The sequence below is a fragment of the Vulpes lagopus genome, chromosome 1 (assembly GCF_018345385.1).
Source record: "Vulpes lagopus strain Blue_001 chromosome 1, ASM1834538v1, whole genome shotgun sequence".
Lineage (NCBI taxonomy): Eukaryota > Metazoa > Chordata > Mammalia > Carnivora > Canidae > Vulpes > Vulpes lagopus.
In genome coordinates this window covers 57756384-57780305 of record NC_054824.1, presented here as the reverse complement: position 1 = coordinate 57780305, position 23922 = coordinate 57756384, and the positions used below count along the sequence as shown (strand labels likewise).

The 23922-nt window shown below is 42.4% G+C and overlaps 1 protein-coding gene across 2 annotated transcripts in view; it reads right to left on the bottom strand.

Moving 5' to 3' along the window:
* The window catches only part of TNFRSF21 (TNF receptor superfamily member 21), a 69242-nt gene that overhangs the window by 12357 nt on the left and 32963 nt on the right, over nt 1-23922 (bottom strand). For both annotated transcript variants that reach the window (XM_041750362.1, XM_041750369.1), the window contains exon 4: nt 10210-10475. In XM_041750362.1, coding sequence (XP_041606296.1) covers nt 10210-10475 — 266 coding nt within the window. The remainder of the gene's footprint in view (nt 1-10209; nt 10476-23922) is intronic.

The following is a 23922-nucleotide window of genomic DNA, read 5'->3' as shown; positions in this document are numbered from 1 at the left end:
GGGACAAGTCATTTTAATGGTTGGTCATTCCAGACTGTCCCCTGACAAAGCCCAACTGTGGATAAATCAAAATTTCTCTGTGAAAAAAAAATATTAATGGGAAAATCAGGAGCGACAGCTGACCCTCCCAAAGAATGAGGAATCAGCGTTTAAAATGTTGAAATCAACTGGCGTATAATAAAACCTACTGCTAACCGTGATGCAATTTCTCCCTAGCAACTGTATCTGCTAATGGCATGTGAGTTATAACAGATCAAGAGACAGTCTCATAAACACAGGATGGAGAAGCTGGGCCCAAACTGGAAGTTATTAAGCTTTATCTAGATAGGAGTTTTAGCTTCAAAAATAAATAAAAATATAACCAGCACTGGTAGTTGATGGAGAAAATAAGCTTGTTTTCACAATACTGATTCTAATTTCCGCTCAGTGGATTCTTTGAGAAAGCCAGTGAGGGTGTGGATTAAGGGGTGAAAAGTGTCATCGGCTAATAAATTCGGCCTTTTCTGAACATGGAGACACTGTGTCTCAGGAAAAATAATAAAAGCCCACTTCAAGTCCCCAGAATATCCTCTCAAGTGTGGCTCACATACCTATCTCTCCTATAGAACTGTCAGCTTCTTCAGGGAGGATTCCCTGTTTGTGTGTTTCATTTTGTGTGTGTTTTGTACACATGTGTTTTCATCTAGTATCTCTAGTGTCTGCCAGGGTTCGAAACATAATGAGAGTTCCATTAGTGCTTACTAAATAAGTGGCTTATGTTAATCCATCTTATCCTTAAAGGCAATTTTAAAAAGAAAAAAAAAAAATGTATGTGTAAATACACATTACGAGAGAGAGAGTATCGATCTCAAGACCCAAAATTCTGCTTCTACACTTCTCCTTATAAACTGTACACTCAAACTCAACTATCATATTTGATTAATTCTATGATGTATTTTTTTTCACATTTTAACATCTCTCAAATAAGGATATATCTTACAACCATAAATGGTAGTGTTTTAATAATTTCCTTAACCATGTATATAACAGTGCATTGTACAATGAACATGTATTTCCAACGACATACAGAAATATGTTTGAATTCTAATACCGACCTATACCTCTCAGGACCATGAAAGCTTGCTAGGTAATCACAGATGTCAAGCACCAGACAAGCATCTGCTGAATATCTACTGTGTCCCAAGGATACTCAGCAGCAGATGCTTGTTCCCCTTCTCCTTAAAAGTACAGAGGGGTATCATTTGCTCTTGAGTTAAAAAAGGAGAATACAGAATTCAAATTTCAACACTGAAGATAGTAGTAAAAATGTGTTGAGCCCCTACTCAATATCAAGTTCAGGATCAGACATTTACACTCACGATCTCCACTATATACACTCGGTCTCTAATCCTCCCCAGATCCTTACAAGATAGCTATAAATTTACGTTGAAATTCAAACTGTTGAATCCACCAGTCCCTTCTATTAGTTCTTAGAGATTCAAAGTTCAAACTCTAGCACTTCCATGAAGTGAGACATTGCACCTTTATTCCTCTACTTATAATACTGCACAACAGTGAAAGCTTTCTGAAAAGCTTGAAAACTGAGCAAAACAAAACAAGGTTCTCAGTAAAACAAGTGTTCTTTGCAGAGTCAAAGGCCCGAGAAGATGTTGGTGTGATCAAGTAGGTAGGGCTCCACAGGCAGAAACCCAATGGAAAATCTCAGGGATGAGGACCAAAATCCAGTCTTGAAAGAAACTACAGTCTGTTTTTTTCTTTAAAAATGGCTTTCAAAAAAAAAAATGGCTTTCAAATGGGCAAATATGTCTGTTATTGTTTTCTATGTACTATTTGGTGGGTCAGTACCCCTGCCTTCTGCTATAACCTTGTAATTGCCTGTGCACCCTTCTGTTAGAACATCTGCTGATCACATTGAATTGTCGTTATTTGCACAAAAGTCTTCAATTTGGTAAATGAGCTACTGAAAGGCCCAGAGACCACCTTCCTTCTTTACATAATACCAGACACACAGCTGGTGTCTGACAAGAGGTTGTTGACTAACTGAATGAAACCTTGGAATATGATAATAAGTAGAATGGCTTGAAATGACATTAAAAACCTAAAATCTGGGGCACCTGGGTGACTCAGTTGGTTGAGTGTTTGCTTTCGGCTCAAGTCATGATCCCAGGGTCCTGGGATGGAGCCCTGCATCTGGCTCCGTGCTCTGTGGGGAGTCTGCTTCTCCCTCTCTCGACCCATTCCCCCTGCTTGTGTTCTCTCTTGAGCGCGCTCTCTCTCTCTCTGTCAGGTAAATAAATAAAATCTTAAAAATAAACAAATAAAAATACATTTAAAATAAATAAACCTAACGGCTTATTCACAGGTCTCCCTTCTTTGTACGATGACCATCCTACACATAAGCACCACTCAATGGACCTGGGCCTATTGCGTGACAGCAATCTCATTTTAAAGTCCCCTTCTCACTATACCAAGGGTTCCCCAGAGCTCACTGCCACACCCAGCAAATCAAGAAACTTGACCTTAAATGATCCCTGAGGCTGTGTGTGGTAACATAGCAGAGGGGAAGCACAAGATACAGGCTAGTTCAGTTAACAGCTTGGGGCCTGGGGATAATAATCCTCATTTTCTAAGAGATGACCAACTGGCAAATGGAAGACAAAGACAAATTCGAATAGCCAAAAAACCAGCAGTTAAACATACAGCTGGCACTTGCCTCCATTCGCCCTCACTGTATAAAATTTCTGAAAATAGCTTGTCTCAGTCAGACCATAGAGAAGACAGCTGTATCCTGCAGCTGGGAAACCAAAAAAATCAGCAACTGTAGTTCCCTCTGGAGCAGAAGCAGTGGTACTGTCCTTGCCAAGACAGACTGCCTAGTGCTCTCCATGCTCTTGAGATTCTCCCAGTTGATTGTACAGAGCAAAACCATCCAGTCTCCAAACAGTGTCTACTGTAGTTGGGGGAGAGGAGAGGACTGTCTCTGGGACATAGGTCTCCTGCATGGTTTCTAGAAGGGATCAAGAATCTCTAACAAAAGATCATTCTACTATACCACAGCCCACAACAACATTCGTTTCAGGTCCATTAGTTAAATTACAGTGTAGTTTTAATTCTAGCTAATTCAATAGAAAGAGGGAAGGAGTGATAAGATACCCAAATCCCTGCCTGAGTGGTCCCAATTCTCTCTTTTTATTTTTTTTAATATTTTATTTATTTATTTATTTATTTATTTATTTATTTATTTATTTATTTATTTACAGGGGGGCGGGGGGAGGGAGAGAGAACCTCAAGCAAACTCTGCACAGAGTGTGGAGCCAGATGTGGGGCTCGATCTCACAACCTGAGATCATGACTGAGTTAAAACCAAGAGTCAGACACTTCACTGACTGGGCCACGCTGATGCCACCCAGCACCAATTCCTTATATTTGTGAATCTCTGGTCAAAGCAGATAGCTGAACATTTCTTTATATTATTCAGGTAGTAACACTTTAGATTATTTTAAATTATTATGGTTGTTTTTAATATTATCATTTTTAATATACATAAAATTCCTTTTTCCATCCTTTATTGAAACAAGACAATAAAGGAATACTGAGATTCATTTTTTTTAATAAATTAATTTTTATTGGTGTTCAATTTACCAACATACAGAATAACACCCAGTGCTCATCCCGTCAAGTGTCCCCCTCAGTGCCCGTCACCCTTTCCCCCCCCACACCCCGCCCTCCTCCCCTTCCACCACCCCTAGTTCGTTTCCCAGAGTTAGGAGTCTATGTTCTGTCTCCCTTCCTGATATTTCCCACACATTTCTTCTCCCTTCCTTTATAAGGAATACTGAGATTCAAATCACAATTCTGCTGAACCTGGCCAGTAAGTGTCGCTTTATTACCTCACTTTCTTATATCCTCCAGTTTAACAAAACCGTACCTCATTTAATTCTGATAACCACTTGATTTCCCATGTTGAACAGAAAAATCTGAGTCTGAGAAATCATTTGCTCAAGGTTTCCTGTAGATAAAATAAACAAGTCCACCCCCTCCAAGCAGGGGGAAGAAGGAGAGGAGAGGAGGAGAGAAGAGAAGAGAAGAGAAGAGAAGAGAAGAGAAGAGAAGAGAAGAGAAGACCTAGAAATTCAGTTGCTCAATTTTGTTACCCTTTTTCTGACAGCCAGTGAGAAAGCAGACTGTTATCTTCACACATACCATCACCTTTGTTTCTTCACTAGAGAAAACATCCCCAGCCTAGGAACATTTGTTCAAGCAGTGAGGAATAAATATTTACTATCAGCGGGAATTTCCAGTTCTCGGGCACTGAACCCAAATGGCAACCCTGATGCTCAACCGTCCACTTTAACGGTGTTGGAACTGGAAGTAGCCACCGCCCCCCATCCCCCGACAGTAAGTAACTGCTCAGTGTTCAGGATTTAAAGGATCCATTATGTGTATGAGTTGGAGCTACTACGGAACATTCTTCCAATTCTCTTGCCTCTAGAGCTGGGGAATAACTACAACTATGAATAATAAACATTCACCAAGTACTTACTGTAGGGCATACTCAACTAATTCTCACAACAGCTCATAGGACAGGCACTAATGGTGTTCCCATTTCCTTAGAAATAAACTGAGGCACAGAGGCCAGGGAACTTGCCAGAATGTTCCCAGAGTGACACATCTCCACAATGATGTTCCTATTTGGAGCTGTAACGGCAGATGAGCCTTACATCTAAGACTTCCCTCCTCCCACCCTTGTGGATTTATTCCCATTTAACTATGGAAGTATACAAGTTTCTTCCATTCAACCATAAGCTTCCTTGACAGCACTGACTCTTACACTCATCATTGCCAAAAGTGTCTGGTATGATACTGTACACCTAATTTGTTACATAATATATATTCTAACATAGGATCACTTTATCCCTTTGCTCTTTCCCAGGGGAAACTTAAATCCAGATATGAAAACATCAAAAGGAAATAACAGTCAAACTAAATTCTCTTTTCCAGCTATCCTTGAAAAACAAAGGACAAGTAACACTATTTATTTATTTAATCAGCACTTTCCAGACACAGAAAAACAGAATTTATCGCTGGAAACCTGCACTAAGTATTCTTGAGGCCAAAGAAAAATGATCTCAGGTAGAAGTTGAAGCTGCAGAAAGTAATGAAGAACAACAGAAAAGCTCAAGATGCAGGTAAATCCACATGGATCTTGACTGGATAAAACAATATTAATTATGCCTTTGGGGAGCTAAAAAATGTGTGGTGTTAAAATTCATGACAATAAAAAACATAATGCAAGAGAAGGATAAACAGAATTAAAGTCCCCTAAGGTTCTTGTGCTGTTTGGAAATAGTAAGAAGTACACACCTATGAAATATCTTCCATAATTTAGGTGTGCAAGTTGTAATCTCTATGCGAATCATTAAAAGTAAAGTAAAACACATGTAACTAACAAGCCGAAAGAGGAGGAAAAGTGGAGTAATAAAAAATACTTGATTAATCCAAAAGAAGGCAAGAAAGAAGAGAAGAAGAAAGAGAGAGAGGACAAATACAAAACAAATAATTGGATAGTAAATTTAAACTCAAATATATGAGGAATTCCATGAGAAATGTAACCACATTCAAATTCTCTAATTAAATGACAAACACTGTCGGACTAGATTTTTTGAAACCTTAAATATATGTTACTTACAAAAGACTTTCTTTAAATAAAGCCTCAGTTTAAAAAAGTCAAAATAAAAGGATAGAAAAAAAGAGATAACATACAATTTGGAATGCTGTATTAGGATTTTTAAATAGCTCTGGCAAAGTCCCAATAACTTCCAACTATTGTCCCAATGCTTTGCTGCTTCTACCAAATGCTGATGCCCTGGACAGGAAGACTGCATATGATTCTGGAAGGCTTCAAATGTTGAACTTGAAAAATATGACTCCTACCTCAGATTAAGAAAGGATCAGAAGGTGCACGGGGAAATAAACTGGTACAACCAGACAACGGGATATTATTGAGAGCTAAAGACAAATGAGCTATCAAGTGATGTAAGGACATGAGGGAACCCTAGCTGCACATTACTAAGGGAAAGAAGTCAATCTGAAAAGGCTGCATACTGCATGATTCCCACTATATGACATTCTGGAAAAGGCAAAACCATGGAGACCATAAAAAGATCAGTGGTTGTCAGTGGTGGGGTAGGAGGGAGGATAAATAGGCAAAGTACAGAGGATTTTTAGGGCAGTCTCAATATTCTGTATGACAGTATAGTGATGGATATATGTCCTCATTACACATTTGTCCAAACCTACAAAATATACAACTTAGTAAGCACTAAGGCATGGGCCTACAGTGATTATGACTATGTCAATGAAGGTTTGTCTTCAGTAAAAAGAAAAAAAAGAAAAAAATGTAGCATTCTGATAAGTGATACTGACAGTGGGAGAGGCTCTGCATATGTTGGAGCAGAAGATATATGGGAAATCTCTGTACCTCCTTCTCAATTTTGTTTTATTCCCCCCCCCCTTTTTTTATAAGATTTTCTTTATTTATTCATGAGAGACAGAGATATAGGCAGAGGGAGAAGTAGGCTCCCTGCAGGGAGCCTGATACAGGACTTGATTCCAGGACCCCAGGGTCACGACCTGAGCCAAAGGCAGACACTCAACCACTAAGCCACCCAGGTGTCCCTCTCAATTTTGTTTTAAACCTAAAACTGCTCTTGAAAACTTAAGTTGTTGTTTTGTTTTGTTTTGTTTTGTTTAAAAAAAAAAAGACTCAACAGCATGCCAAAAAGTGAATATTACTATAAAATTTTTTTAGCACATAAAAAAAAAACTAAAAAAGAAGAAAAAAATCAGGCTTTGGATGTGTTTAATTAAAAAATGGCTAATAGGCCACCATGGTTAATAATGGACCAGCTGTTCTTGACAAAGGCAACTAGAAGGCACACCAGGCTAATCCTTTGAGTGGAACATAACGTGGGTGCTCTCAGGTTCATGAATAGGAAAAAAACATTAACCATTTTCAAACATACACACACAGTCATTTTTACACATTAAGCTTCCATTAACTCCGAGGGCAAAGTCTCAAGTCCCCAGCAGGACCACAATACACAAAGAATACAAATCCATCATAAGTGGAAAGTATAAGTCTCAATTATGCCCCCTGCACTCTGTGTCCTGTTTGACTCAACTAATCTCAGAGATAACCTGCAGACAATTATATACTGTGTGATTAATAAGAGCTGGCAGGCAGAAATCCATGCTCATTGGCTTTTAAAATTAGAGTCAGAGTTGAGCCCACAGTGTTGCTAGACAATAATGGACATTATTAAAACATGGACCGAGGAGCTTATTATTGGCTTCTCAGCCTTCATCATCACACACAGTTTGCATGAGAACCACAGAAAAAGCTCTAGGATGCATTGATCACACTGTTCCTTAAAAAATAAATAACAAAATGGTTATTAGAATCTTGCTGGATATAGATAAGAGGAAAGAACTAAAGGGTACAAGAGTTTGGCACTTGGGGACTACATAGTTTACTTTTTCTTATTCTCGGACTCCATGATTTTTGTTAAGAGTCGCTCTCCTTGACATGCAGCCTCCTCCACAGAGTCCTAGGGCCCACCTTTCCCAGCACCTGTGACAGTGCCTGGAATAAAGTAGGTGCTGAATAAACATTTATGGACCTCAACAGGATCATCAGAGAAACATACCAAGGTCATTTGTGATAGTCAATACCCTACCACCATTACCACCACCCCCAAAAAGAGAAGTATCCTGAAGACTATGACCAAATTGTAAATGATTGCTGAGTGTACACAGAAAAATGAGAGAGATGTGCAGAAACCAGAAGCAAAGGAAATTTTACCTTTTTTTTTTTTTTTTTTTTTTGTGAATCTGACCCAACATCATAAACCTCTGTCGATCTTAACAAGGAAGAATGGATTGCCACACAAACTACTGTCTGCTCTCTCAAAATTGAAATGAAGAGAGAATCCTAATTTAGCAGAAACGAAGCCCTATCTATCCTTTATCTTGTGCCCTTTCAGCTTAGTCATTTGAAAAAATACTTTAAATCACAAAAGTCATGTGTTTTCATGACAGAAAATAATTTTAAAAAATTACTTCTAATCGTACCACCTGGATTTAATAATATAACATTAACATTTATGCTTTCTCATTTTCCTATGCTCATATTTGTTTTTTTCTAATGAGAAACCGCCTCCTTTTCCTTTAAGAATTCATCATAATCATCTTTCCACTTTATCAAATATTCCATTTATCCAAATCCTAACATTACGTCAATCATATTTTACCTTTCTTGTAGGTATCATCAAAAAGATCTAATGGCTTATTCTCCAATATCTGAATCCTTCTTCAGGTCTGCTGCTTGTCCGATAAGCTCTTAAAGTTGACATTCCAAGGAAGCCCATTCACGTTTGCCTCTCAACTCCCTTTATTCAAACTGCAGTCATTTTATTTAATTAGAGATTACACATCCTCCTTTCCTTTCTTCAAATCCCGCTACCTGATGCCTAGTTTTAGTTGTGAGCCACACTTCTTTTAAGATTTTATTTATTCATTCATGAGAGACACAGAGACGCAGAGACACAGGCAGAGGGAGAAGCAGGCTCCCTGTGGAGAGCACGATGCAAAACTCCATCCTGTGACTCCAGAATCACGCCCTGAGGCCAAAGGCCAATGCTCAACCACTGAACCACTCAGGTGTCCAGTAAGCCAAAATTCTGGTATCATTCTTAGGAAGTCACAAGACACTGGTGTGTGCCTTTAAATGTTTACCACTGCAACTATTCATAAATATTTTTTCTGAAATTCCCCATATCAAAGAAGTTAAATATACACCAGGAGTTTAATGACCACTTTTGGCATCGATTAGCACCTATAAATTTTATCCAGTCACTTAAATAAAAGATGCACCTGATGTTTACTTCCATAGTGAAGAAAGACTACACTGTTAGTATAAAAAAATAAAAGAAAAAAATAAATAAAAGCACTTTGATCTCTTAAATATAGAAAATTGAGAATGGTAGTGAATTAGAGTTGATGGGGTAAAAGTCTCTCTCCAGCTCTTTAGGTAATGAGTTTAGAGCACTGGAAAAATAACACCGACAGAATGGCCTTTTAAATTTTAAGTGGGTTTTATCAGGTCTCGGTGGCCACATTTTCTTTACTTTGGGAATACATTCAGAAACTTTCATCAAAATCTTCTGAGACATATAAGTCAATACTCAAATTTGTACTTAATTCATGGCCTTTCAGGGAAGCATGCTATGATTAAGGAAAAGCTAAACAAAATCAGTTATGTTATGATCATAGCTACCATTTGTAAAACACTTTCAATGCATCAAGTATCCTATATACTTCATTTCTAATCGTAATTAGCCCTATAAGGCTGGCTTACATGTGAGAAAACAGAAGCAGAGAAAGCTGAAGGAACTTGCCCTTGGTCACCCACCAGTGTCAGAGCCAGGATTCAAATCTGGTGCTGTTGCCCGGCTCTAAAGCCAAAGCTCAGTGACCAGAGTCTATAAATAAATGACACTCCTAGGTCCCCTCGGTTCCCATCTGATGTACAGGTGGAACAAGCCCAGAAGGAATGATCAATCCTGCTACCCACTGCTGTCAGCATATCTGGCTGTATGCCTGATGCTAGCTAGATCATACCCCAAACATGATGATTCTCAACTGTGCATCTTAGGGAACTTTTTAAAATACTGATTTTTGGTCCTCCCCTAGAGATTCTGATCTTATTGAGATTCAGCGGGGCGGGGGGGGGGTGTCTAAGTATCAGAATTTTTTTAAAGTTCCTAGTTGAGGGGCACCTGGGTGGCTCAGTCGGTTGAGCGGCTGCCTTCAGCTCAGGTCATGATTCCAAGGAACTGGGATCACGCCAGGCATTGGGTCCCTGCTCGGCAGGGAGCCTACTTCTCCCTCCCCTCTGCCCCTACCTTCACTCATGCTCACTCTCTCTCTCAAATAAATAAATAAAATCTTTTAAAAAATAAAAATTAAAAAAATAAAGTTTATAGATGATTCTAATGGACAACCTCTGTGAACCATTGCCCTAGAAGGGGAATGTGTGTGAACCCAAACACCTGGTAGCAGTATTTTTCCTTATTACATATACTTGCTAAAATCTGAATACAGAAACCAAAAGGTTAGTTGGAAAGACCAACAACCCAGGTACATTACCTGGGCCGTATCTTCCATCAGCCCCCGAATCTTCTCTACAACATCATTGCGCCGGTGCTGGCGGAGGGCACTGATTAGTTGGGCAAGGCTGGCCTCGGGACCCCGGATGGTCCAGTGCTGCAGAGCTGCATAGGCCCGCTCATGGTCCGCTGTGTACCCATTGGAGAAAGCAGCCACTTCTCTCTCACTGGCATTGCACAGGAACTGATAGATGTCCTTCCACTGGCTTCCAACTTGGGCTGCTACGAGTTTCAGGATGTCAATCCCTAACCCAGAGAGAAAATAAGATTAAAGACAAACACACACACACATACACAAAAAGACAAACACAGGCATGGAAGGAAAAGTCTTTATATATAGCCATTCTGTTCTAATAAACTAAAAAAAGCATGCTCTCCCATAGTTACATACCAAAGGAATAGACTGCCTTCCATAAAGCATTTAGCATAGGCAGCCCATCCCGGGGAATAATTAGGTACCCTCCTATAAATTTCACTTCCTGAATGTGGAGCCAAAAAGAAGGAGCAATCCTGCAAGGACAATAAATTGCCCTGATAAAGCTGTTTCGAAAGCCAAACCCAAACAAAATAATCAGTGATTCTTTTATTACTGCTAAAAACAAGTGTCACCAAAGAGAGGCCCCCTAGACTAAAAAAGTGGTGACTTCATGAAATTAAGAAAAAGGTAAGCCATGGATTAAAACTGCAGTGGAGTTGACCCAGCACTGTCTGGGTAAAGGATCTTCAGATTCTGGCAATAGTATCCTTCAAGTCAAACAACAGTGTGCCCAGCCATGCCAGCCCAAGGCATTCCTGGCTCTAATTGTATGTTCAACAAGCAAGTTTCTGATCTATTATACAGTCTTGTAAGTTGACTTGTACGGTTATAACGGAGACAATAACCAAAATTATAGTATAATAACAATCACTATGATCTCCTAGGTTTTATGTTAAGGCATTAGCTCACGGAACGTCTTTATAAAGCATTAACATTCCAATTGCACAGACAAGACAATAACACCTAGAAAAATTAGATAATTTGCCCAACATCACAAAGGTAGCTGAGTGGAAACAGAACCCAACTTACTGGACAGTGTATTATATTGTCATTCCAGCTTATCAGTCACTTATAAACTCAGTGGATGTGGGTCTGCAGTATGCAGATCTGATGAAAGCAGGGCCAAATGCCAAGACAAGTCTCGAAGCTTGGAAGCTGCAAGCTCAAGATGACAGGGACCGTCTGTGAGGGGCGGCTTTCCCTGAGCAGCACACTCTGGTGTCTTCCTCTTCACAGCACCTTCTCTGTGAATTTATATACTGGCTTTGCCCAAATTGATAAATGGGGTCATACAGAACCTCACAGTATGGGACCTGGCACTTTACCACAACAGGGATGGGTGAATCCTCTCAGCCAATACCCTGTCTCTGAATGGTATTCCATATCCACATGCCCAGATACCAGAGTTATAATAGTTAACAATGTCTTTAAAATACTACTAAAAAAAAAAAAAAGTCATTTCCAAGTGAAGTAGGAAAACAAAAAACAAAAAACAAAAAAAAAGGAAAAGAAAATAAAGAGGAGCTTCCTGTTACAGAAAATCGAATTTTTCAATTAACTAGAGGTTAACCAGGAGGGAAAAAAATCTGTGATTGCTCCCATCAGTTGTTGGGCAAAATATTTCTAAAATTAGCTCTCAATTTTTGCCTAAGAAAAGAGCAATACTCATCCCAGAAGTTTCTTTGAAAATGGAGGACCCGCTGTTTCCTCAACATAAATCCTTACTCCACCATGCAAACCTATAGAGACAGATGAGCTGCAAGACTGCATACGCATCCTGAATCAACCATCCACAAATGGCTTTTAAAAAATAAGTTCCTAGTAGAAGGCTGCTTTCTTGTCGACTCTGAGTAGAATGCCACATAATGAGGCATTACTGAGCTTTTCACATGATTTTCCCTGGCAGTGTGAAATACACTTGAACCAGTTGCTTTTCAATTTTCATGGCAATGTTTAGCCAGATATAGAGCTTTTGATTTCAAGCAACAGACTCCTCGGGGGAAAAAAAAAATTCCATGTCCTACTTAAAAACCCTGCAGGTAATTTTAAGGAGCAAGCCAGCTCTTTGTGATTTGGTAGTTTCTTCCAAATACCAAAACGCGTATTAGTTCCTGAATCTTAATTGAGGTTAATTTAACGAAAGCCCGCAGTGTCTTACATGAAACCATGACTGCATTTTCTTGTACATGGGACCTTTGCTTAAATCTTCATAATGCCGATGACAGTGTGGCTTTGGGCAAACCACTAACTGTCATGTCCATTTCCTCATTTATACAATGGACATACTCACTATGGTCCCTGGGGATGAGCTGATTAACATTTTCTATAGAGTTGATTTATTTTTGGAAGTACCCCATCATTATAAATGTTCCATATACTGAACACTAAAACTTAAGACTGAATGCATTTCTGATGCAAATATACAGCCTCGATAGGGTAATTACAGAGTTTTAAAGGCTCAAACATAACAACAGTTTCCTCTTCCAAAACCAGTTTCCTCTTCATACTTTTTCTTCAGCCACAAAACAAAGAAAAAAAAGAGGAAAAAAGAAAACCACGAAGAACGTATACAATGAGACTTTCCTTCAACTCACATTGACTGGAAGCTAAATTTAAGGTGGGAAACTTTTCTCTGGAGCTAACAAGTTTATTTCTTTTCTTTAAAATTCTGGCATGGTACCCTTAGGAGGGAAAAAAAGAGAGGTCAACAAACTTTTTCTCTAAAGGGCAACAGTAAACATATTAGGTTTAGAGTGCCGCACGCTCTCTTGCAATTCCTGGACTCTTGCAATGTGAGAGTAGCCATAGGCAATACAACATGAGTGTGGCTGTGCTCTAATAAAAAACCTTTTTTTTAAAAAAAAAATTTATTTATTTATTCATGAGAGACACAGAGAGAGAGGCAGAGACACAGGCAGAGGGAGAAGCAGGCTCCACGCAGGGAGCCAGATGTGGGACTCGATCCTGAGACCTCAGGATCATGCCCTGGCCTGAAGGCAGCGCTAAACTGCTGAGCCACCCGGCCTGCCCCTCTAATAAAAAACCTTATTCACAAAACCCAGTAGGGGCCTGGATATGGTACCCACACTGAAGTTCACCAACCCCTGAAATTGTTGCAGTTTAGAGGGACTGTGGCTAAATTATCAAACGGCATAAAGATTTAGAAAAGCATTTTGTTAAAAGAAACACCCCTACACACACACACACACACACACACACACACGTGTGTGTGTGCACGCGCGCACACGCGAATACACATACACACACACGAGACAATGCAAGTTTCCACCCCAATTATTAATGTGACATCAGGGTAAGTGAAACGGAGACCAACTCTCTGGCTGACCAAGTGCCCCAGTCACCTGTCCCGTCAGAGTTCCAAGTTTTCATCCAGATGTGTTGAATAGATCTGACTCACTTAGCTGAAAATGATGCCAAGTCTCTTTTTTCTTAGGTTGAAAAACAACACATCCCTCAACCCACCGAAGCGTTGACAGGGGTATGGAGCTAAACTCTGCTTTTCCTGTGATGTCAGGCCCTAGCGCTCTGAGAATGAAGCTTCCAAAGAAATCGTCACAGGAGTCAAGCAAGCTCTTATCCACCAGATGCTGTTCTTGCCAGGAGCTGTGTGCAAAAAGGTGGCCCTGGCCCCAGGACAGAGCTTTTGAATTTTAAGGTATAGGTTGTGGAAAGATCATGAATTTAGCCATCACAATTTATGGTTTCATGCCATGACTTGTCAGTTGTGTGACCCTGGAAAATGACCACTTCTAAGATTTCAGTATCCACGCCAATAAAATGACAATACCACCTCTCATTCATAGGGTAGGTAAGGCAATGTATGGGACCAGGTAGTAAAACCGGCAAGCCAGGAGCCTGCAAGCACATGGGTTTTGCTTCCTCCGTCCCCTCCATCTCTACACGACAAATCGTGGGGGCAATGGACCTAAAAGGCGGCAGGGGTTTTGCAGAGACATAGGTTTTAACACCAGGACTGCAGGTACTGAACAATGAAGGCAAGCACCACAGCTCTGGCTCCTGCGCTTTTCAGAATCTCACTGGTACATGTCAGAAGGAGCATCGTCACACAGAAGGGCACCATCCACAGAAAGGCAAATGCCAAAGAAAAAAACATGCAAGGCGTCCCATCAGTACCCACTGCTGACACCGCCCAGATCTCCTGTCAGGGAACTCAGGAGCAGAGGCATGAGGTCATCGACTGGGCTACTGTGGAAGAAGTGACATTCTCTAGTGCATTCTAAAATCCTGAATTGGGTATCATCTGGGTGACAACAGTAATTTGAGGCTCATTTTTTTTTAAGTCTCATGTCAGCTCCAGTATGCAAAAAAAGAAAAAAAAGAGTTCCACCTCTTCATAAAAACCTGAATCGACCTTTATAATCAGAGAGGGTATTAAAGCTCTTTCCTTTTAGAAAGAAGTATCAGAAATGAGTGCCATCATTAAAACCCACATGAAAACCTCCCTGGACGAGGTATGAAGGACAGTGGTGATGGAGCCAGAGGAAACAAAGGCCGTCTGTAATGCACAACACAGAACCCAGATTCACGCTCTACACCTGGCTTCGCACAGAATGGGTGCGTGGGAGAGATGAGTAGGTTATAACCTTTGTGATGGTACCAAGTCCTCATCACTTAAAAGACTCAGCAGGGGCACCTGGGTGGCTCAGTAGGTTAAGCGTCTGCCTTCGGCTCAGGTCATGATTCCAGGTCCCTGCTGAGCAGAGAGCTTGCTTCTCCCTCTCCCTCTGCCCCTCCCTCTGCTTGTGCTCTATCTCACTATCTCTGTTGCTATCTCGGCCTCTCTCTCAAATAAATAAAATCTTCAAAAAAAAAAAAAAAGACTCAAGCATTCCCACTTCATCTCCCATACTTGTGAAATGTAATATCCCTTCCCGTTACTCTTCAAGAAAGAAAGGTAGAGGGACTAATACTGAGATAATCCCCATCAAGGTCATTAATACACAACCTCCTCCCAAGACAGATGACTCCACAGTTCTCCCTATGCCGGTTTCTCTACACACCGCAGTCTCTCCTGTGAGTACACAAAAAAACAGGAGACACGAGCTCAGCATTATCTCCCTTCTACCATCCCCCTAATTCCTGCCCCCAGACATTACTCTCTGTTAGTACGTGCCGTGATCTCAGCCTTACAAACTGCAGGTACAGGGGTGAAGATGGGTACAGCACGTTCAACATATGTACAGAGCAACATATGTCAAGTTCGAAATCTGAATCAAAGCATGGCTTTAGCATACCTAGAATTGAGCTTCTTCCCTCCACTACGGTCATGTCCTCATTGATACCTTTTCTGACCACCTTCTGCCCAAGCCCCAGGTCGACTTGACTACCATTATCCCTAGCCCCTCCCAGAGCAAAGCGCATACTAGGAATACAGTGAACATCTTGAATGCATGAACGAACAAGTGAATGAATGACAGCCTTTTTTGACAGCTTTCCCCTCTTGCCTGACCCCCCTTCCCCACCTTTTATCATCTCATTAATCTCTATAACTGCAGCCATTGAGAAACTGAGGAGCCACGTGCCAACACACCCTTGCCATGAAGCCATGCCAGATGTCCTGCGATCACCAATGAGTGGAAGCTGGGCTTCCTAGCATAGGAACCCCGCTCTTAGGCAAGAGCCTCTCCCTCTGGCGCCTCCCTCTTCCCCATGAGGGTGGCCCACCACATCCATGTCAGGAGCCAGAGGAAAATCTCCCGGATTCTTCCCCTGCAGGGAGAAGCTGTCTAGACCAAGGTCTGTCTGGCCCAATTACACAGTAAGTGCCTCTAAAAGCAACAAAGCCAAAACATGAGCATGTGTTTTGTAGTAACTAATATATCATAGGATGATTAAAAAATGAGATAGCAACAGGGATCACTCCCAACACATTACACAGGAAACTGCTTTATCAGTGATTGGGAGCTTAGAATGCCGCAAGTTAAAAACACTCCTTTCCCTAGTTGAAGAATAAATGTTAGAGGAACTGCTTAGACTTCATTTTAACCTAAAAAGTGACTTCTGAAGCGGAATTAATCACTATCTTATTGAAGGTTCAGTGGACAATCATTGTGAGCTCAGATGAATCTCATTAACTACTAAAAAAAACCACTGTGCAAAGTGTTCTCATAAAACTAATGATGGACTGTTTACCATGACAAGTTCTATCAAAACAGTAGACAACTCTCCAGATGGAAAAAACAGATATCACTGATGCTATGAGGAAAACCAATAACCTTTCATTTCATTCCATAGAGGCAAGCAAAAAGTACAAAGCCAAAAATGTCTGCTTCCTCCTGGTCTTAGTCTGTGTTTCACGCTGTTTGCTCATTTATTTATCCAATGAAAAGTTCTTGAGCGGTTATCCCACACATGACACTATTCTAGGCCCCGGGGGCATGGAAAAACACAGAGCAGAACAAAGGCCTTTCCTTGTGAAGCCTGCATTCTACCAAGGGATGTGAGAAGTAGTGAAATATTAAGTGATAGGGACGTTTGGGTGGCTCAGTGGTTGAGCATCTGCCTTTGGCTCAGGTCATGATCCTGGAGTCCTGGGATCGAGTCAGCCTGCTTCTCCCTCTGCCTATGTCTCTGTCTCTCTCTCTCTATGTCTCTCATAAATAAATAAATTAAATCTTAAAAAAATAAGAAATATTTAGGGATAGATAGGGAGGTATACTAAAGAGAAAAATAGAGCAAGGACTGGGGATGCAAGGGTATTTTAGATACAGGGCCTTCTCCCTCAATGTCTGAAAGAAATGAGATACAACATTTGAATCAAGACCCACAGGTGGTAGGACAGCAAGTCATTCAGGTATGTGAGGGAATGTAACCCCAGGCAGAGAGAACAGCAGGTATGGAGGAAGGAAGGGTGTTGGCACACACAGGGAGGAGCAGAAAGTCTGATGTGGTGAAAGCCAGTGAGCAGGGGGCAGAGTACGGGGGTCATAAGCTAAGAGACAAATGATGAAAGGGGAGTGCAGACAGATATGGGTCTGTAGGCTGGGACTGTGCATGCAACAAAGAGTCACTGGAGACTTTTAAACAAAGTCTCAATGTCTCAGTCTCGAATGGCACCATCTAACTTACATTTGAACAGGATCATTCGGGCTGTTGTGTCAAGAATACATGGAAGGGGCATGAGCAGAAGAGGAGCCACCAGTCGGGAGGCCACAGCAATCATCCAGAGGAGGGGATTGATTGGGTGAGAGAGGTGATGAAAGGAAATCATCAACTTCTGTATAGATTTTGAAGGAAAAGCTGATGGGATTTGCTACTGGGTTTGCTAACTAACGGGGTGCGAGGGAAGGGAAGGAGTCACCCTCTGCTCTGGTCTGAGCAACTGGAAGGCTGGAGTAGGCACCTCTTTCTGTAATGGGTGACTGATGTGGAGGTGTCGTTTGGGATTTATACATCCGAGGTGTCATGCATCTAGACATCCCGGGTCTGTCAAGCAAGGGTAAGGATATTCGCATGTTGCATTCAAGTACAAGATCCAGGCTGAATCTCCGCACTTGGGAACCACCAGCAGATAGACGGTATTGAAAGGTCTGGGTCACCCAGGGACGGGGCGTGTGCAGGCAGAAAAGATGTGCAAGTCCTGAGCCCTGGGGCTGTCCACTGTTCACAAGTCAAGTTAAAGAGGAGGAACCAGCCAAAGAGATGGAGAAGGAATAGCCAGGGAAGTGAGAGGAGGACGAGCAGAGAGCAGTGTCCTGGCAGCCAAGGTAAGAAAATGTTTGGTGGAAAAGGCCATCAAGAACGTTAAATGTTGCCAATAGGCCAGGCAGAGGAAACTAAACCCAACAGTGCAGTTAGAACCATGTTGTCAGACTCTAAGGAAAAGACTCAAGATGGTGGCTAAGATACTGCCCATAGTTCACTGATTCTAAGACATCCGAATGCGTTATGTGAGTCAATGTCTTTTCATAGCTTGGTTACAGTGGGTTTTCTTCCTTAGTGGTATATAAAAAACTGTCACCATCCGTGAGGGCTTAGATTTGATAAAATATAGTAAGATTCGGGGCACCTGGGTGGCTCAGCGGTTGAGCGTTTGTCTTTGGCTCAGGTCATGATCCTGAGGTCCTGGGATCGAGTCCTACATCGGGCTCCCAGTACGGAGCCTGCTTCTCCCTCTGCCTGTGTCTCTGCCTCTTTCTCTGTGTCTCTCATGAATAAATAAATCAAATCTTTTATATATATATATATCTTTTATATATATAAATATAGTAAGAGTCATTATTTTTTGAACATATAAACTTGAACCCACCTATTTTCTAAAATTCGACATACCATCGACATACTGAATATGTCAAATTCTATGCATACCCTGCAATGTCAACAACCAGTTACTCGTCAAGAAAGATCACCAGCAATCTGGAAACAACTCCTCCTTGGCAAAATCTGCTTACGTGACACCTGACCAGGTTGGATTGAAGGGCACTGATTTTAAGGATTTTTTGTTGTTGTTTCTGTTTGTATTTTCATCCTATGTGGGGGAAATGCTCATTTGTTTTTCAATAGCCCAAACAGCTTAAATATAAACGCTGTTAGTTAAACTACAAAATAAAACATGTTGAAAAAAGAAACACCTCCCCCCAAAAGCCTAGAGGAAGAAGTCATCAGTGGGCGAGCCTGAGGAGGACAGCAGCCGGTGACCCCCAAGGGCAAAAGCCCATCTCTGGCCACTTTGGTCACAAGAAAATGCTTTTTAGGCTACAGTGATAAGAGGTTTTCCTCCTGCCACAGTTCCGTCTGCTGCACAACCCTCAGACGTCCTCAGAGGTTAACCAGAAAGGTGCTGTCTGCTGGAAGTGGCATCGCTGGAAGCAAAGGTGGAAAAGGCAGTGGGGCGAGGGGTTAAGTGGGAAAAAGCCTCTTCCCCTGCTAGAGAATCACTGCAGTAGGGCGGCCCTGGGGATGGAGCAAAGAGCCCAGCAGCCTCCCCCCTGAAACAATCTGCTGCTCCCTTCTGCCCAGCCTCCTGGTGTTTACACTTCAAGTCTACTTCCCATAGGAAATTTGGGCTGACAGAGAGGTGACCGTCTGGAATTTTTAGTCAAGGAGGCTTCAGGCAAAGAAGGAAGGTTTCTTTGGTTGCAGCTGTCTGCTGTCTGGGGCTGAGAAAACCAGCACGTTCCACAGATGCGACTTCCGACTTGCAGGACTCCAGCACCTCTGACTTATCTGTCACAGCCTTTATTTTTAACACAGTCTCCAGAGCCTTTAGGCCACTGGGTATGTGGCTTTAGAATGTTCCCCTTTCAAGCAATCTAAGAAAAAAAACTAGGAAGTCAATGTGACTTCTATAAAGGACAACTCACTGGCGACAATTTTGTAGTTGTTTTACTTCAGAACAAGCTAGGCTTTGCTAAGGGAAAGAACATTTTCTTTTCTTTTCTTTTTAAGATTTTCTGTATTTATTCATGAGAGACAGAGGCAGAGGGAGAGGCAGGCTCCCTGCAGGGAACCTGATGTGGGACTCGATCCCAGGACCCCCGCGGGATCACGCCCTGAGCCAAAGGCAGACACTCAACCGCTGAACCACCCAGGTGCCCCAAACTAATATTTTCTTAATGGAGTATCACACACACACACACACACACACACACACACACACACTCAACCATAGAAACCTAGACATTTCTAGCCTCAGGTGATTCATGGGAAATTCAGATTGTAAGAATCACAGGGCAGTATCTAGAGTCAGACTAATGCCCAAGTTTAAAAACAGGCATTGCCGCTTCCTAGCTGTGCGACCTGGAGCGAGTTACTCCCTCTAACTCAGTTTCCCCATCTGTAAAATGGTGACGATAGTGGCCTGCCTCCCAGGGTTATAACAATTAGGTTAATATTTAGAAGATACTTAGAGTAAGATGTGGCGCTCAGTTAGCATGAGAGAAGTCTTTGTTGAAGAAAAGTAAACAAGACTTAATGGGAACAGAAATCTTTCTTGTAAGGTTAGAAAAATAGGTTTCGGGGATCCCTGGGTGGCGCAGCGATTTAGCGCCTGCCTTTGGCCCAGGGCGCGATCCTGAAGACCCGGGATCGAGTCCCACGTCGGGCTCCCAGTGCATGGAGCCTGCTTCTCCCTCTGCCTGTGTCTCTGCCTCTCTCTCTCTGTATGTGTGACTATCATTAAAAAAAAAAAAAAAAAAAAAAGGAAAAAAAGGTTTCGTAGTGACAGTGCAGCAGGTCATCTTTGCATCTCAGAATCGCTTGATGATCTTGCCTATGTCAATACCAAAAAAAAAAAAAACAGCCCACAATGTCACTTTAGGGAGTGGACAAGTACTTATTATCAAATTCCTAACACACTTCATTTGCTCTTCTCTGAACACTGCATATAGCAGTTTTCGTAATTCAGTTAAAAATGTTTAAAGTCATTTCCGAAACCTGATGGAAGAGAATATTGATACTGTTTCAATACACTCGGGGCTCAGCTTCCAGTTACCCGACATCTGTCCCCTAACCATCCACTGCAACCTTCGGGATTTATATCAGAAAACACCACCCCAATTTGACTGCATTGCCATCCCAGTTTGGCTGACTGCATTTACTGCTTTCCCGGGAAAGAGGAATGAGGGCTGCAGAGCTGGGTTTCCTTCACCACCCCCAGAAAGACCTGACCCACCCGCAGGGGGAAGGAAACCACAGTTTGGGAAGAAAGGAAACATATTTCCTAAGCCTAGATCATTGGGATTTGTAAGGACCTAGACCTAGGAGTGTTTTTCCCGAGTAAAACCTAGAGACAACGCAGATGAGAAGGGATAGGTTTTGCCTGTTTGCTAGGTAATGTGGGATGATGTCATGTAGTGCTTTGCTGGAGCGGTGGGTGGTAGAGAGGAGACAGGACGGAAGAAACAAAAACTCTATGACCAGAAATTCTCAACATCTAAAATGTAGCTCGGTTCAAGGACTGTGTCTAAACTTTTCAAATAAGAACACAAGCAAATTATGTCCTGGTTCTGAAGCAGCCCTGTTTCCCCAAAGAACAGCCTTCACATACAGATTGGAGTATCAATCTCATACAAATAAAGTTATGCAATCAACTATGCAAATAAGAGGTTTAACCACCAAACCAGCTGGTCTGCACTTTAACTTCATCTTTGGGTTTCAAGCCTGGGATCCCGAAGCAGTTTAGTTGTGGGTTGTTTTCAACTTCACCGTTCCGTTTCTGCGGCACCGAATGATAGGGTTTTAGAATGGAAGACGTTGGAGATACTTGAATCCCAGACCTTCATCGTACCAGTGAGCACAACTGGGCTGCACAAGCTCCTTCCCTTGGCACAGCTTCCCTCAGCCAACACTGCCCCACTGCACTTGCCCCCGAGTATGGTGTGTGCCCCTCTCCCATGGCTCCAGGCTGCACCGTCTCCTCAGCAGTGCTCCTCACAGGAGCAGGTGGGAGCGAGCAGAATTTCTTCCTCTCACCCTTGAGAACATCTGACAATCAGATGCCATGTGCCACACAGTCAGTTCCTCTCAAGCTGTCTTTGTACATCAATTAGGCTGAGACATGCTACGGCCAATGTTCTTAGTAGAGGTGTTTTCTCTGTAGCCATTTCTCCTGGCCTATATGACTCATTAAGTCTCACCTCTGATGGAGTTCTACTTGGGTTGAAAATCAGATACAACCGCCCCTCCACCCTGACCTTAGTTCTCCAGGAATGCTTAGTATACCTCAACATCCTGACCTTTCTATGAGGAAAGAGACAAAGAAAAAAAAGGCGAGCAAGAAGCTTTATCAATATTACATATGATCTCATTTGAGCTTCATAAACAACCCCATGAGACAGGATTATGTCCACATTCCAGATAGGAAAACTGAGAAGAGGTTCAGTAGCTTGGCACAGTTGCCTAGTGAGGGCACAGAGTCAAAATCCAGGTCAATCAGACTCATCCCATCGGCCCTTATGTCTCTGCACCATGCTGCCTCCCAGGACTAAGCAAAGTGTTACCAACCCTGTCTTTCTTGAGTCTTGGTTGCTTCTTTTAACATAAATCTTTTTTTTTTTTAAGATTTCATTCATTTATTCATGAGAGACACAGAGAGAGAGAGAGAGGCAGAGACATGGGCAGAGGGAGAAGCAGGCTCCCTGTGGGGAGCCTGATGCAGGACTTGATCCAGAACCCCGGGATCACACCCTGAGCTGAAGGCAGATGCTCAATCACTGAACCACCCAGGCGTCCCTTGGTTGCTTCTTTGAACATAAATCTTTAGAATATGTCTTCCACCAACACATACTCCCCTTCATGTGGGTCATAGGAAAGGAGACAAATGGAAAGAAAAATCTGCTATAATGATTTGTTTTCAATAGCCTAGTTTTCAGCTGTCTGCCCACACCCCACCCTTCCTCCTCCGACCAATGGAGAGACACGGGTGAGCAGCAGTGCTGCACACTAGATACCGGCTCAGAATCCAAGGCTGCCTGCCTGAGGGCCAGTCCTGGCTCCCCACGGACTTGAGATGTGACCTGTCAGGTCATGTAATCCTTCTGTGCCTCCGTTCTTAATACGAAAAATGGGCATGACCCTGACATTAGAAGGTCATCATGAGAATTAAAATAAGAGAGTACATACAAATCCTACAGAATGCTGCCTGGCATACAGTAAGCCTTCAATAACCATGAAGTGTCATTTCTCTCTCTTCCCCCAAACTAGTGTGTCAGTAATAAGGCCTTCCACAGGTTCCCTTGGAGCAATTTGCCTATAGAATAATCTTGGACAAGGACATCCGCAAATAAAACTGAGTTGAAGTCTGAGAATGTCAAGAGCAACCAGAAAGGCGCTAAATGCCTGAGAGATGGGTTAAGAGAGTGTAAAGAAAGGATAAGTGAAGAGGGGATGATTTTGCCTCTCAAGGTCAAGGTGGGAAGGTTCTGTGTAGACTGTAAGAGCCTTAAGCATTTCTCTACTTTCACCTGCAGCCAAGATCTGATTCATCTCCAGCCATCGGCTCCTTCACCTCCCCTAGTCTGAAATCATCCAATTATGATGGTGGGCAAAGGCAGCCGAGAACCACCATGACCTCTGCCCCCCAACACTGAATGAGCACCTAGGGACAGCACCATTCCCATGAAGGCAATCCAGGGAGAAACAATCCAGAGGATGTCCCCCTCCGAAACGCGCCTCCATCTCTTTCTCCTTCATGCCCTCCTCAGTCCCTGAGGCCAAACAGCTAAGAGTTCTTTTGCTCCCCCAGCCTCAGCCCCCAGTAGCCTCACAGGCAAACCACCCCTCCACTCTGTCTTTCAAGAGATGGAGTAATTGCTTTCAAACCACCACACCCTCTGTACTGAGCAGAACCCTGTAGTCCTTTGAGCAGAGAAGCAACATGGGAAATCTAAAAAGCACTGTCCCGGGAGTCAGGAGACTCAGCCCTAGTCTCTTCTCTAACCTTGCTGGCCATGTAACCTTGGGTAAGTCACGGTTCTTCCCTGGGACTCAGTTTTAGCTTCTGTAAAAGGATGGATTAGGGACACCTGGGTTGTTCAGTGGTTGAGCGTCTGCCTTCGGCTCAAGGCGTGATCCCAGGGTCCAGGGATCCAGTCCCACATCAGGCTTCCTGTGAGGACTGCTTCTCTCTCTGCCTATGTTTCTGCTCTGTCTCTCTCATGAATAAATTAAAAAAAA